Genomic DNA, 16,662 nt, shown 5'->3' with positions numbered 1-16,662 from the left:
CTCCCTAATGGCTCGCCCCCCACCCCTGAAGGTCAAGTAAATTTGATTTGATTTTCTTTATAGCGCCAGATTACAATTTGTTATTTTATTAAACAAACTAAATAGTCCTTAAGTAATATGTTATTTATCTTATTTCCATGATGGCATGTCTTTTCTGTCTGTGTTTGTGCATTTACAATTATCCCAATGAGTGCGCACGCAGTCACATGCACACGCACACTTATTTTCTATCCTGTTTTTGAACTCTTTCGAACACGTGATGCATTCAAGACTTGCAAGTAAACGCCCACTGCTATGATTTGGTAAAAGTTTTGCATATTAAAATAAGTAAGTACTTGGAGTTACCACAGTCATAATTGACAAAGGATGATTTACGGTGTTTTGTGTAAAAATAATTATGAATGAATGTACCATTGTTTGTCACACTGCCGTGTGACCCCATAAATGCCGAAGCACAACTATTCAGTTTGACTGCGGCGCTACAGTATAAATACTATCATACGATCTGTAACAGGCAAATCCAACGCATCCAACATGAGGGAAATGCCCTCGCTCAGTTGTCAAATTATCCTATGTAGATCGCAAGGCAATGTACTGGCATTAGCTGTTGGATGTATGTTTTGAAACCAGCGGAAATTACAGGTTAGTGTAGAACCGCTACTATTCAGGAAATTCTTTAAAAATGTATTTTTTTTTTATGATTTTTTTATGATTTGTCTTGTTGTCAAAGTTAGTATTGTGGCTTTATGTATGGTTAGACACTTGCGTGTGTTGTTATATTATTAACATTTTTCCAAAATCAAGCTCAAATGGAGTTCCGAGGTTTTTCACCAGCGAATGTCAGAGATTTGTGTTTTGTCCGTCACTAGAATGGTCACATCTGAAGCAGTAAGTGTGTCGCAAGTTTTGATCAACTTACAGGTTATAAAGGTTATTGTAGCTATGTGGGCGCTCCGTTTTTACTGTTGTTTACTATATTTGGCAAAAAGCTTGTGTTATAATTGTAAATTGACAAAAGTGTAAAATTAAGTCATAAAACATTAGCCTTTACGCACATCGTTTTGAATAAAGAAAATGCTGCACTTAACCAGTTTTGTATTTACCTTTGCACTGCAAAGAAGCAGAGAAAGTCTCTAGAATGTGTGCAGGACTTCATTCAAGATTGAGGCGGGTGGAGCTACTATGTAAGGTTTTGCCGAAAGTTTGAGGATCCACCTGAGTTACAAGGTTTAGTCACAAGCTCTTAGTATAAAGTTAAATTCAAGCTCTGGTAAAAAGTATAGGCAAATTCTTTTAAAAAAATTATCTTATCAACTGGTATTTTTTTCGAATCAAACCGTTTTCGAAACAATAATGTTACTGAAGGAATGCATGACCAGAAATGTTAAAATACTGATTCTTCTTGGAGTACACTGATTACATTTTTTTGTCCATTTTTAAGCCCTGCACTTGTGTGTTGCGATATTACTGTCTCATCCAAGTTGGCATTGCATCATCTTTTCTTTCAGTCTCTCTGAAAAGCCTGCGTGGAACTGCGTCTAGTTTAAAACGGATCCCCAGTAAAATGAAGCGTACAAACGAACAGTGTCTTACTGACGTGATCTGACTGGAACTGGCGAATCGGTGGGCAGGCTAAAGAGGCAATGGTCTAGAAGTTGATCTTCTGCAGAGGCGGTCTTTTGTCGCACTATAAAGTAATAATGTGATAAAATCTGAAACGAGTGAGGCCGTTTTTAGTTCTGAAACTTACAGGATATTTTTATAGTTCAATGACCTCTTATTAGGAATTGAACGACTTCAGATTTTTTAAGTTGACATTAAGCTGTTTAAAACGTGCATTTACCCTATCAATCTGAACATCCAGATGGTATATTCAAACATATCTTGTGAAGTGCTCTCGGAGTATGCATTTATTTGTCATTTTAAATGTTGGAAACGGATTGTAAAAGTGGACGTTCTTATCCTGTTGCACCCTCTGTAGGCCATGATCAGCGACTAGTCGACGTCAAATTCAATCTTAAAGCGTCTTGGCAGAGCATTGCAGTCGAGTAGTCTGTGCAACTCCTACCTCTTATATGATTTCTCAATTCATGACCCCAATTCCAGACAGCTGTGAAATAATTTTAATTATTGGCATTACTTTAATTTCTTATTGACATTCATCACTTCTTTTTCTCATATCCCAACCAGAGTTATGAGGAAGAGAGGAGAGTGCGCTCCGAGCTGGAGATCCGCTGTCAGAGACTCACGCTAGAACTTGCTGACAGCAAGCAGCTTATTCAGGAAGGAGACTACAAACGAGAGAACTATGACAAAATCAAACGGTGAGTGGAATGTCCTGCGTTGTCTTTTGAAGTCCACATTCAGCTCAGCAAGAAATGTTTCTTGAGCAACAAACACATTCAAATGATTACTGAAGGATCATGTGACACTGAAGACTGGAGTAATGATGCTGAAAATTCAGCTTTGACATCACAGGAAAAAAATTGAAAACAGTTATTTTAAATTGTAATAATATTTCACAATATTCTTGTTTTTACTGTATTTTCGATTAAAAAAAATTAAGCCGTGATGAAGATTAAGAGACTTCTTTCAAAAACATAAAAAAAAAAAAAATCGTACTGATCTCAAATGGTAGTTTACTGGTTAATGGTTTTGTTACAAAAAACAAAGAGATATTAGTTGAAAATGTTTTTCTTTGGGAGTCAACATTATGGCCAACATTATAGTCAACTGACTAGTATAAACGTTTTTTTATGTATAAATTGTTCAAATTCAGTCCTTTAAAATATGGTGGTTGTGTCTGCGTATTTTGGTCCACAGAGAGAGAGATGGGAATGAAACTGAGGTGAGAGAGTTGAGGAAGAAGTTCGAAATTCTGGACCTCACACACACTGCCATGACAAAAGAGAGGAATGAGCTACATAAAGAGGTAATGTGGGATGAACACACACATACGATTACTAACAGATCGGCATGTCAGTTAGGTCAATTAATTAATTAGCTGATTGTTTAAATTATAGACATCTGACACTGACAGTCTTGTTAATGGATAATAAACAATTTTCAGTTTGTTTTCAGTTTTTCTTCTTTTTGGTTAAATTATATATAAAGAGCAAGGTACAATACCTATAATATGGTATTGAATACAAAGTATTTTAAAACAGCAAATGTGCATTATCCATTATCAAGTTTACACATTTTGTAACCAGCACACTTCTGCAAACTAGCAAAGCGGGCAACTTATCAGCTGATGTCTATAATCTCAACCTATAAATCTGTTTATCATAAAGGTTCTTCTTCTGTTGCTTACGTTTCCTCTTTCTCGCCACCTTTTTTTTTTTTTTCATCTGCAGGTAGCCACTCTGCAGCAGTCTGTAACATTGATGCAGAAGGATAAGGAATATCTAAATAAGCAGAACATGGAGCTTAATGTGCGCTGTGCTCATCAAGAAGACCGTCTGGACAGACTGCAGAGCCAGCTTGAGGACACAAAGAAGGCCAGGGAAGATGCCTATGAAAAATATGTTGCTTCTAGGTATGTGTGATAAATAATGTACAACAGATGGTGCTTCCTACCTACTTTTTTCCCGCTCCTAACTAAATTTTTTCAGTTTATTCAGTTCAGTTTTATGAACAATATAAAATTGGTCTGTAGTAAGATGGTTGCGTAATATGAAGAAGTGGGCCAGGTCCGATCTGGTATCAGGTATTACGTTACCTTTCGAGAATCTTAATATACTTGGATTTACAGCAGAAATCCAAGATCCATTCTTCTCATTTCTTTATAATGTATTGTCATTATGCCATTATAATGTAACAGTTGTACTGTTTGCATCCCTCCACCAGAGATCACTATAAGACAGAGTATGAAAACAAACTGCGTGATGAACTGGAGCGCATTCGAATGAAGACCAGTCATGAGATCGAGAGCCTGCAGAGGGCATCTAAAGAGATGTATGAGAGAGAGAACAGGTGAGAGCAAGCCTTCATGTCTCAGTTTGGACAAATCCTATTCTTTCTATCCTTGTTTACCATGGAATATCTGGAAATGTGAGGGAATTTTAAAACCTTAAATCTCTATAAAATAATTTTTATTCATTTCTTTAATGGATTTGGTTTTTACAGCGCTGAATCATATTTTCGAATAGGGCTGCTCGATTATTGCAAGAAACTAATTACAAACAAAAATGGACAAATAAATACAACAGAACAAAAATACAAATTAAAGGCAGGGTATGTAGGTTTTTTCAAAAAAACGTTTTCCTAAATTTGTTTAAACTGTCTTTATATACCAATACATAATTAAAATGTAAGTACTCTGAAAAAGAGAGTATAAAAATCGTGTGTCTGTAATCTTCGCAGGACTGCAATAAACACAGCTACTTATTCCATTCACTCCCACCCCCTCCCTTCTGGGCTCCTTCCAAAGCCACGCCCCCAAAACACATGAACGCGCGATGCCGACCGCTCAGCTGGAGGACGCTGTAACAAAATTCAAATTCAAGGAAGGAAGAGGACAGGGTCGGCTTGCGGAGCTGTGGGCGTGTTTATTTATAAATGAAAAAAAAAAAACAACAACAAAAAGTCGCGCACACAGCGCTATAGCAGCAAAGAGCAAAGTCCAATGTAACCAGCAATCCTCGCGCTTCCTGCACTCGCACTCGCACTCGCACTATCAGCCCACAGATCTCCGCGTGTCTCTCTCCATGAATGAGGTTTCCCCGTCCCTTATGTGCGATCTCTCCACGCCAATCACTGAAACAAGACACAGGTGTTTGTCATTTGCACTTGACCCACTTACGCCGCACCTGTCTCCCGATCCTCTCTCCCGTCCCAGACTTCGCTAGATTGGTATTGGTATTCATGGGTTTCATCAGGTCCCTTTCCACAGGTGTATTAATCAAGCACAATGCAGTCTGCATTCATAATCTAGGTGCTTGATTTTATACACCTGTGGAAAGGGACCTGATGAAACCCATGAATATAAAGACTGTTTAAACAAATTTGGGGAAAAGTTTTTTTGAAAAAACCTGCCTACCCCACCTTTAAATAAACAGGGCTAGGCAGTAGCCTACTACAGCAGAAAGTAATCAAATGTAAAATAACTTATGCAGGGCTCCTGACTAACTTTTTGCCTTGGTTGCACTGGTGCGCCTAACTTTTTTATTTAGGTGCACCAGCACAAAATTTGGGTGCACTGAAAATTTTTCTCGGCTCGCGTCACCTTTAACGCCACAATTCCAAGGTCACCTTTTTATCACGCTCTATATACATTCATATTATGTAAATGATTTTAAACAAGAATAAGGTGTAGGTAAATAAATAAAAATAAATAAATACATTTTTTAAAGTGCTTCACTGAGCTGCCAAACTAACTATTTTGAGTCTCTAGCTCAGGCGCGGTATAGGCTCTACCTCCGTCTCTGAGTCGGATGCCATCTCCGACGAAAGACCAGGGCTTGGCATCTTACCAGGGACTGGGGAGAATGGTGGCTGAAGTAGCTTCATGTCTGGGCTGTTGTCGGAGCATTGACCGGGGAGTAAAGGGTTTTAACGGTATTCCTACTCTTACCGATACTGCTTATCGATCCGGTACTTTAACTGTATTCTTATCGGTTCTTTTTGTTTTTATATATATATATATATATTAGTCTAAAAAGAAATCTAATAAAGTAATCAAATGTAAAATAACACTGCATAATTTTTCATAAATAGATTAATGCTTAATAAAGCTGAAGTTATTCTTTCAAGAGCTTTGTAGTGATTTTTCTCTTGTTGTTTGATTCGCAGTAATGGCGCAATCGTCCGCATGTTTAATAGACTGCGGCCCCTTTAAGACCGAGTGCAGATCTGCTATTGATCTGATGCACCATATTCTCCCAACTATTTCCATAACTACGTCCATTTAAGACATAAACTGTTTTTAGTGAATCTCCAAGCCGGTCATTTTGACATACTTTTGTGTACATTTGATCGTTTAGACACGCACATTAAACCCAAAGTAGGCTATAATTTGCTTGTCTTGGTTTCGGTTTCGGAGCGCGTGCCGCCTTGCGAACAACATCTCTTGCGCAGATTTTGTGCTTTTAATAGCTCTTTTAATTATTTAACGCGTCTCGCAAGTTAGCAACAGTAGCTAGACTGCATTTTACAACAATCACCGATCGTGCTGATTCTGTCGTTAGGTTTGAGTTTTAGGGAGAAATGACAGTGTAATGCTGCGAAGAGAAGAAGTTGCACTAGATAGAATGCGGCTATAGTTTTTAATGGTTTTACCTCAATATATTATTTTTTATAATCTTTGGAAGCCGAAATCTAAAATAAAATCAGACTAATATCACAGACCTTAAGTGTAACCAGGCTACGTTTGAATGTTTAATTCTGTCCTCCGTCATCACTCATTAAGCGTGAGAGAAGAGTGTGAGTTCCGTCAAAGGAGAACAAACACTTAGTTCGTGGAGAGGCAGCGGATGCGAGGACGTTAGGTGCACCGGTGCGACCTAGGAACAATTTTAGTCGCACCCTTACAAAATTTGGTCGCATGTGCGCCCAAATTGGTCGCACTCTAGAGCCCTGTTATGCACATTCCGCTCCATCTCAGAGCGCACGCACAGAAAGCCGCCTGGGGAACAGTGTCTCTTTCGCGGCTTAATGTACTTTTAATTGCACTGTTTATTATCAAACACGTCTCCCAGTTTAGCAACAGTAGACTACATTTTACAGCCCTAACTTATTCGGCTGATTTGGATGTTAAGTTTGGCTTAGGGAGGAACGAAAGCACACCGCTGAATGTGGCAGCGGTACAATTATAGTTTTACCTCGATTGTCTTGTATTCATAATCTTTGGAAGCCAAAATCGAAATCAATTACGATTAATCACACAGGCCTATTTTCTAATCAACTAAGCATAGGTGAAGTAAGAGGGGTCCCAGGACAGACACTGCTATCCAAGTGGCCATAGCCCAAATAGTTTTATCATTGAAAACATGAATAAAAAAAAAATAATTGTATTAATGCAAGAATAGTAGTTAAACAATATCTGATTGCAGTCTAAGAAAACGGCATGCTTGCATACATTTTTTGCTTTTGCTCTAAAGTCTTGCACTGCTGCACTATCACTGTCTGTTCACACAGAGCAACATTATACTTTTCTGTTGCTATTAATTGGCGTCTCTTGTTTTGTGTCAGTTCATCTGTGCAAAAGACTGACCCTCAACATTTGAGTGTGTGACGCATTAGCTTCGTTTACATGGAACCTAATTATCCGATTGTAATCGGACTAGTAGCACAGTCGGAATAAAAGTCACATGTAACCATGTCGATCTGGATTAATTGGCCTAACCTGATTCAAATTTAATTCGGATTGTAAGGGGAGGTTTTAGGGCTGGGCGGTATGACGGTATATATTTGTTACCGCGGTAGAAAATGTCAACCGTAACAGATTTTTTTATTCCGTGATACCGCGACATGTAAATAAGTGGGCGTGGTTAACTCACATTCAGCGTGCGTGAGACTGAGACACTGAGATTTGTCAAAGAAACATGGAGAAAGCAGATCAAGAGGATCCACAAAGGAATTACGTTTTCTAAAGGTTTGTTGTTAACGTGATATTTTCGGAGGGAAAGGCGCAGCAGTCAACTAGAGCAGTGCGTCACCCGTAGGCTACAGTTTAGAGGAGTGCACGATCGCAACGGGGAAAGCATGAAAGCTGGACAACAACAGCTCATATATCAATATCGTAACGAATAGAAATAACCTTAAATAATGTATAGTTATCTTATAGGCATCTTTCCGTCTATTATGTATAGTTACTTTTTAAACACGAAACTCGCATTCAGCATGACACGCGAGCGGTTGCCGTGGTAATGAACAACCTGCTTGTTAAAGCAAATGTATAATCCTGTATCTGAGGCAAAATTACTAAATATGCAGCGCGAGTTATATTTCTAACTCCAAACAATTGGCCACTGAAACAGCTGATAAAATCTTCCTTTGATTCAATGCGTGATTACAACTTGTCACTCAAATGAACTGATGCAAAAGACACGCGCGTCCACACGCACTGAGAGGGAGCGCGGTGGTGTGTCGGTGTTCACCGGGCTATGTAAAATAATGGCGCAGTTACAAGGTGTGTATAATTTACACTACTTAGTCAACACTAACAGTAGCTGCTGTTCGGTTTTCATACTGCTGTTCTCCTAGTCACTTATGAACTTGACACTTCTGAACATCTCTTGATTAAAGCTTTAGGTGACGGGTTGCCAGATATCACAAAAAGAGCAAAATGTTTTGCAAGCCCTTTAAAACGCAGTAGGCTATAATAAGCAGACATGGCAAATAATGTACCGGGAAAACATTTAAACATAACTAGTATTTACTAATATCCTACCAAATTAACAGGAAGTAACACATTTTTTATGAATAGAATAGGCTAGTTTAATAAAAAAAAAGTTCAGATATTATAAACTGATGGATGAAGTAAAGCAATAGCATGAGATTGAAAAATTATTCAGCAACACTTTATTTAAAGTTTGAGTTGTATTTAATATCAATCAGTTGGGGGCAGTTCATCTAAAAGTTGATGAGAGTGCTTTGTTTACTATATTTAGCTATTAAAAACAGTTTACCAAATAAAAGAAAATTCAAACAAAGTGAAGTACTTTACATTTCTAAAGTATTTCGGTTTATTTATTATACAAAGCCCTTTTTGTTGATTTTTCGAGAATAACTATATAAATATATAACTATATCGTGAAATATATCGTTACCGTGAAATAAAATTAGTCATACCGTGAAACAGAATTTTGGTCATACCGCCCACCCCTAGGAGGTTTATTCCTTTTCTAATCCGATCGAGAAGACATGTAAACTCTTGATCAAATTGAAATCCGAAACTGGAAAACACTGCGCATGTGAAATGTTGTAGAAATGGCATAATAACGTATGACGCCTGAAACAGATTTTTGTTGTTGTTGAATGAAGTGTCATAAATGACTGTCGTGTCATTCTAAAATTCTCTTTCCTCTCATCTCTTTGAAATGGACCAGGACAACGTCCCAGCAGTCCTTGTTTCACACTCTCATCCACAGAAGCCTTGTTTTGGGCACGGGAAGGGCCGTTTTTGCTGCTTGATAAATATAAGCAGCGCAGCACAGCACAACAGTTCATGTGCTCGTCGTCTCCTAATCAGAATCCAAAATAACTGTAAGCCTGCGCTCAATCAGCCCAATGGAGGCATCCGGTCAGCGGGGAAGGTCTCTGCGTGTTACTGTCCTTTCTCGTGGCAGAGTATTTTTGATTAAATGCAATACATTTTCTCATATGTATTTTCTCGTTATTTCATCTGACCCCATTAATGAAAAGGTTTTAATGTGCATCATTAAATGTGAGCGAATGTTTGACTATTCTTTTTACTCTTTACTGAAAATAATGCCAGAGTCTGTTAGAATAAAATCAATGGTTACAATTTATTATGTCAGGTATATATATCATGCCAATTTCATAATCAGTTCAAAGATAATCAAGACAAAACATCAAATGCTCTGGAATAAAGAAAAGAGATACAAACCCGACATTAGGAAATACATGATGCTGAGAGTCCCGGCAACTCTCAGCATTCACGGGCTGATCTGAGGTACAGAATCGCGCTGATCCTCTCGTTGCATTTCATTATATAGACAGAAACTTTTTTCACATGGAAACTTCTGCTAACAATGGGAATTTACATTCAGAGTTAACACCTTTTGGGAGTAGGAGACCATTTGTCTAGAGACACACCCTCCTTTGTGTGCCAGTTATCTCTAAACTCTTAAAGACCTTATTACCTTTTGTTTTACTTCTTTGGGAATGAGATTGTACCAGTCACACTGAGAAATTTCAAGTGATACCAAACATGATGATAAATATTCACATTAAACCATATAGATTATTGGGTGAATTTTGGTGATCTCAGCATGAGGGAGGAGGAGGGATGTGGGAAGAGGGGAAGAAATGTAGATTAGGATTGCTTAGGCAAGAGGTGCTAGTTTCACAAGAGAGAGTTCAAATGTTAATTTCCAGAAAGGTCCTTTGTCTTTTCGAGGAGTGGTCGTTCCTCCACCAGTTATTCCAGTTTCTCCAGTTTACAGATACATATTAAGTCTGCTCTTCAAAACAAAGAAAAGAAGGAATTTAGGAGAATGTTAGTATGGAATGAATTAATTCCGATTAAAATAAAAGAGGTCCATGTAAACATACAGTCGTGCTCAGAATTAATCATACCCCTGGTAAATATGATCAAAAATGGCTGTAAAAAATAAATCTGCATCGTTTATTGTTTTGATCTTTCATTCAAAAAATTGGCAAAAATCTAAACTTTCATTGAAGTAAAAGAATTGAAAGTGGGGGGGAAATCACATTATATACATAACATAACACGTGTTTTGGAGAAAAACATTTATTTCATAATGTGATCCCCCCCCCACACAATTATTGATACCCCTAGAATTTTTTATGAATAAAATATCTCTGAAGTATATTCCCATTAATATTTACCTTTTTTTTTTTAGCACACCAGGGTGACTAGGAACATGAAATTGTCCAGCTATGACTTCTTGTTTCAAACTTCTTGAGTTTAAATATGAGGAAACACAAAGGCCAAATTCAATTTTTGATAAAAAAAATCAATAAAAAAAAATCAAACAACCCCTACATCCCCACATGTTGTTTGGGAGGTTTTCAAGAAAAATGCTCCTCGCTCCTCCAAGAACAAACTCCAGCATATTCAGTTCTCAGACACGACTGGAACTTCAAACGGCACAGGGTTCTGTGGTCAGATGAAACTAAAAAAAGAGCTTTTTGGCAGCAAACACGCTAGATGGGTTTGGTGCACACAAGAATAAAAAGTACCCCATGTGTACAATTTAATATACCATTGGATCTTTAATGTTGTGGGCATATTTTTCTGCTGGAGGTCCTGGACTTCTTATTCAGACACATGGCATCGTGGATTCTATCAAATATCAACAGATAAAAAATCTAAACCTGACGCCTTCTGCTAGAAATCTTATAATGGGCCGTGGTTGGATCTTCCATCAGGACAACGATCCAAAACAAACATCAAAATCAACACAAAAATGTGTTAGGGAGCACAAAATGAAGCTTCTGCCATGACCGTCCCAGTTCCCTGACCTGATGAGTGGAGTGAACTGAAGAGAAGAAGTGCCAACATGGATCTGGGAATCTGAAGGATCTGGAGAGATTCTGTATGAAGGAATGGTCTCTGATCTCTTGTCAGGTGTTCTCCAAACTCATCAGGCATTATAGGAGAAGACTGAGAGCTGGTATCTTGGCAAAAGGAGATTGCAAAAAGGTATTTAATAAAAGGGTATGAATAATTGTGGAGAAAAACATTTATTTCATAATGTGACCCCCCCCCCACTTTCAATTATTTTACTTAAATGAAAGGTTAGATTTTTGCCAATTTTTTCAATGAAAGATCAAAAGGATAAACGATGCAGATTTATTTTTACAGCCATTTTTGATCAAATTTACCAGGGGTATGATTAATTCTGAGCACGACTGTAGCTATTGTTTCCCCACTATTGTGGGACTATAATTTCTGCTTTATGCTACTTCTCAGCATCAAAATGTTGGTGTAGTCAGATTTATCTGTGATGTATCACTGCAATCTGACCTCTCTTTTATACAGAAATTATGCAGAAAAAAAGTGGCAGTGGAAACACTGTATTGTATTATATGTAATAATGCAGGTAATGAAAGTTCATGATTTATATTGTTTCAAATGGCAAGGCTGTAAAACACACTTAACTTAATCCTGTGCTGCATAATGTACAGTATTGTTTCAGGAAATGTGTTTGTTAATCTTTCAGAAACCTTCGTGAAACCCGAGATAATGCTGTCATTGAGAAAGACAGAGCATTGAATGCAGAAAGAGATTCCCAAGCCAAATATGATCAACTTTTAGACCAGTAAGTTCTTACAAACCTCTCACATATGCGTGACAGTCTGTAGCTGTCATCATTTTCTTTCTGACACTTATTGAGCGTTTGAAAAACTATTGAGCAAATGCATGTACAGAAATTCTTGCCAAATCATAATTCAGTGGAAAGAAGCATGATGGCCGAATGAGTGTGAATCGATGAATGAGTGAATGAGTTTTCGTAAATTAGTGACACCAGATGCAATGATGCGGTAGCCATCTGGGCATTTTGAAATCAGGATTTCAGATGTTATTTAAAATTAGGCCTAGGCATTGACAACCATTTCCGCTATATTAATACTTGATATGTCCCAATATGATGTCAAAGTAAACTACCGTGCAAAAGTTTAGGGTCAGTAAGATTTTTTTTTTAAAGAAATTGTATTAAATTGATAAAACATGACTGAAAAGACATTTCTGATGTTACAAATGCAGACCCTTTCCAAAAAATTTGAATATCATGGAAAAGTTTATTTATTTCCATAATTCCATTCAAAACGTTAAACTTCCATAGACTATAGATTCAGGGCCCACAACTTAAACGATTTCAAGTATTTAGTTGTTTATTTGTACATAATTTGGGCTTCTAGCTCATAAAACCCACGAAAACAGGATTTCAAAAAATTTGAATATTATATGAAATCACACAGTAATTACACAGTGATACCATGGTCATTGAACCAGGTTTTGGTTCTTTTGGCAGTGTGGGCAGGTGCAAATCCTGCTGGAAAATGAAGTCAGCATCTCCATAAAGCTTGTCTGCTGAAGGAAGCATGAAGTGCTCTGAAAATGTCCTGGTAGACGGCTGCGTTGAGTGGACAGCACAGTGGACCAACACCAGCCGATGACATGGCTCCCCAAACCAACACAGACTGTGGAAACTTCACACTGGACTTCAAGCATCTTGGATTGTGTGCCTCTCCATTCTTCCTCCAGACTCTGGGACTTTGGTTTCCAAATGAGATGCAAAATTTGCTCTCATCAGAAAAGAGGACTTTGGTCCACTGTGCTTTATTAAATCCAGAGTCAACGCAGCCGTCTACCAGGACATTTTCAGAGCACTTCATGCTTCCTTCATTTTCCAGCAGGATTTGCACCTGCCCACACTGCCAAAATAACCAAAACCTGGTTCAATGACCATGGTATCACTGTGTAATTACTGTGTGATTTCATGTAATATTCAAATTTTTTGAAATCCTGTTTTCGTGGGTTTTATGAGCTGGAAGCCCAAATTATGTACAAATAAACAACTAAATACTTGAAATCGTTTAAGTTGTGGGCCCTGAATCTATAATCTATGGAAGTTTAACGTTTTGAATGGAATTATGGAAATAAATAAACTTTTCCATGATATTCACATTTTTTGGAAAGGGTCTGTATTTCTATACCTAACAAATGCTGTTCTTTTGAACTTTCTATTAATTAAAAAAATCCTGAAAAAAACGGTTTCACAGTTTCCACAAAAATATTAAGCAGCAAAACCATTTTCAACGTTGATAATAATAAGTGTTTCTTGAGCGTCAAATCAGCATATTAGAATGATTTCTGAATGATCATGTGACTCTGAAGACTGGAGTAATGATGTTGAAAATTCAGCTTTGCGTCACAGGAACATTTTAAAACACATTATTATAACATGTTTACTGTTAACTATAACTGAAAATTAAAATTTCTGTTTTTACTGTATGGTTGATGAAATAAATGCAGTCTTGGTGAGATTTCTTTCAAAAATCTTCCCAAACCCAAACCTTTGAACTGCATTGTAAATTTAATCATTTAATTAAAATATTTTTTTTATTTAAAAATACTTAAATAATATTACCGGGTAACTTTAAAATGACTAAATTACTAACTTAACTTTACAATAATAAGCACACAACAGTGATGGGTGGCGGCTTTAACACTGTTCTAGCCTTTGCATGCACTTTGTAAATCTGTGAAAAGGACATTTCTTTAGGACTTTTTTTTATGTTATTTGTTTTTTCTTGGTGTCAAACATTTCAAGCTTGACTGGAATCCTCCAAGGCCAAATCAAGTAATCTTGAACTGATGACAGATATGACCATTTTTTGTCACTGTAAGTAAAAGTGGGTGTAGTCATGTTTGTCTTATAGTGTGTGTGAGGATCATCTACTAATAAGTAATAAGCACTGTGTATGACTTCTAAAGTTGCAGGGAGACCTCAAATATTTAACCTCTGTTACTGCCTCCAGAAAAAATAAAAGTGTTATTCTCTGCCTGTCTGACGACAAGTAAACAATCGAAGCCAAGATTTTAAAATATGCAGATTGTTTTGCTCCTGGTTATGATAGATGTAATTATTTTTGGAGCCTGTGTTCTTGAGGAGGAATTTCTTGTACAGTCATGTTCCCACGGTTGTAGAGCCAGTGTGACAGAGTTGCTGAACATGCCTTTGTTAAGCTTTCCATTGTGATGAAACGCAGTTGAATCCGTGTTTCTACACTGTGGTGATCAGGGCCTGCACTTGAAGGAAAGCAGTATCAGATTCTGGACACTGGGCTGTGGTAGATGACTGTGAAAATAGATGATCTAAAACAAGAACATGTGGCTAGTTAAGACAAGACTAGAATTATAGTTAGACAAGTAGAAGAAAATAAGCAGCGAGTCGCCACAGCTCAGTGAAACCTCTCTGACAGGCTAATTTAACATGTGAGCTTTGGTTTTAACATCATTGGTAAATGTCATGAGTGAGAAAACATGCTAAACTGGCTAGAAAAGATGGGTATTTCCATTGTGGTACACTCTGCTTGTGCATGTCTGCAGCCAAAACATAGAAAGGGTTGAAAAACTACTTGAAATGTAGAGCTAGTGTAGGCATACACTAATGGAAAAAGTTTGGGGTCAGTAAGATTCTTTTAAGGTTTTTGAAAGAAGTATTTTATACTCACCACAGCTCCATTTATTTGATCAGAATACAGTCAAAATAGTAATATTGTGAAATAATATTATTACAATTTAAAAAGACTACTTTCTATTTTAATATATTTTAAAATGTAATTTATTCCTGTGATGTTAAAGCTGAATTTTCCACATCATTACTCCAGTCTTCAGGGTCACATGATCCTTCAGAAATCATTCTAATGTGATGATTTAGTGCTCGAGAAACAGTTGTTAGTGTTATTGCTGTTGAAAATGGTTGTGCTGCTTAATATTTTTGTGAAAAAAATAAATAAAAATGTAGGATTATTTGATGAATAGAAAGTTCAAAAGAACGGCATTTATTTGAAATAGAATGTTTTTTGTAACAATGTAAATGTCTTTTTCATGTAAATAAATCACTATTGTTAAATTTCTATATAAATGCAGTAATTTCTTTCAAACCAAAAAAATCATGACTTGACTAAAATAAAATACTAAAGAGAAATTACACAGAATCCTCAGAATATATGATGTAGAATTTTTTTTTTTAATCTGAAAACTGGTAATGGTAAGTGGTTAACTTTTTTTGATAAGTGGGGTTTGATATTTATTATATTTTTACCTGTGTTTTCACCATGAAAATAGCCATAAAGATGGAATAGTGTTAAATCACAGACAAACAAACAATATTCATATAATGCAATTTAATGCTTGCATTACACAAATTAAAATTCACAAAAATATTTGAAAATGGGCTTGGTGGGGCACAGTTTGTCAAAATGACAAAATATCTTGCGATTATTTAAATGATTCTTTCTCTTTGTTTTTTGCCACTAACAATTTTTTCCTCTCTTTTGCTGTTATCTGTATTTTTTAAATTTATTATATTATCTCTACATTTTAGTGTGCATCTTTTTTTCTTTTTTTTTAAAGTCCCTGTGAACCGGAAGTTGCAACCGACGTCACTTCAGTGTCGTGACTTATTTCCAAGTGAAATGGAATATTGAATAGCGCTGCACGATTAATCGAAATGAAACCACACACGATTTGTCAAAGACTGCGATTATTTTCTGCGCAGCTTGTCAGTGCAGCGCGGCTTATCGGTAGTAAATGCTGCTCAATCTGAAAGCCAGAGGGCGCTCTCACACAGACACGCCAAATATGCCCTGCCACCATAGACAGTATATAAACTGGACACAGCGACCCTATGGGCATCATCACTGTAGCTGAATAAACAGAATATTAAAATGCTTTGATTGATTTATTAAATGTTGTCTTTTGTTGGACAAGAGGTTCATAAATGCTTCTCATGTTTGGAAAGATGTTTGACACGTGTTGCTTTTTCAAATGCACGTTATAAGCGACTCAAACTCACAGTGCTTTCAGATGGAGCAGCATTTACTACGGATCACAGAGCCGTACGTCACTGACAAGCTGCGCTTTAAAAATAATCGCAGCCTTTGCGATTTCATAATCGCAATAATACAAATCGGTTAAGCGTGATTTCCATGTTAATTGCGCTTAATCATGCAACCCTAGAATAGAGGGCAAGGTTTTATTTTAGCACACCTCCTCTCCATCCCTCGCTCATAGCAGACTGACGGTTAGAGGGGAGTGGTTATAGATATTCTACTCAAGCCGTCAAACTGACGTCATCAGAGAGGGAACGCCATTCTAGAGCGGAAGCAAATTTTCTAATTTTGATTAAAGATTATCACGACAAACTAATTTTTTCTGTGTATTAACTTGCACGGATTAATTGTTCACCGCAAGACTAGTAATGTGCTCTAACGAAATAA

At 37.0% G+C, this 16,662-nt stretch overlaps 1 protein-coding gene across 3 annotated transcripts in view; it reads left to right on the top strand.

The window, feature by feature from the left end:
• pibf1 (progesterone immunomodulatory binding factor 1) overlaps nucleotides 1-16,662 on the top strand; it is a 47,974-nt gene that overhangs the window by 2,759 nt on the left and 28,553 nt on the right. For all 3 annotated transcript variants that reach the window (XM_082164021.1, XM_082164020.1, XM_082164022.1), the window contains 5 exons: nucleotides 2,191-2,324; nucleotides 2,824-2,932; nucleotides 3,357-3,538; nucleotides 3,850-3,975; nucleotides 11,874-11,972. In XM_082164021.1, coding sequence (XP_082020147.1) covers nucleotides 2,191-2,324; nucleotides 2,824-2,932; nucleotides 3,357-3,538; nucleotides 3,850-3,975; nucleotides 11,874-11,972 — 650 coding nt within the window. The remainder of the gene's footprint in view (nucleotides 1-2,190; nucleotides 2,325-2,823; nucleotides 2,933-3,356; nucleotides 3,539-3,849; nucleotides 3,976-11,873; nucleotides 11,973-16,662) is intronic.

The sequence above is a fragment of the Leuciscus leuciscus genome (assembly GCF_965113295.1).
Source record: "Leuciscus leuciscus genome assembly, chromosome: 3".
Classification (NCBI taxonomy): domain Eukaryota; kingdom Metazoa; phylum Chordata; class Actinopteri; order Cypriniformes; family Leuciscidae; genus Leuciscus; species Leuciscus leuciscus.
The sequence above is the reverse complement of the archived record's forward strand: the minus strand, read 5'-3'. Positions and strand labels throughout refer to the sequence as shown.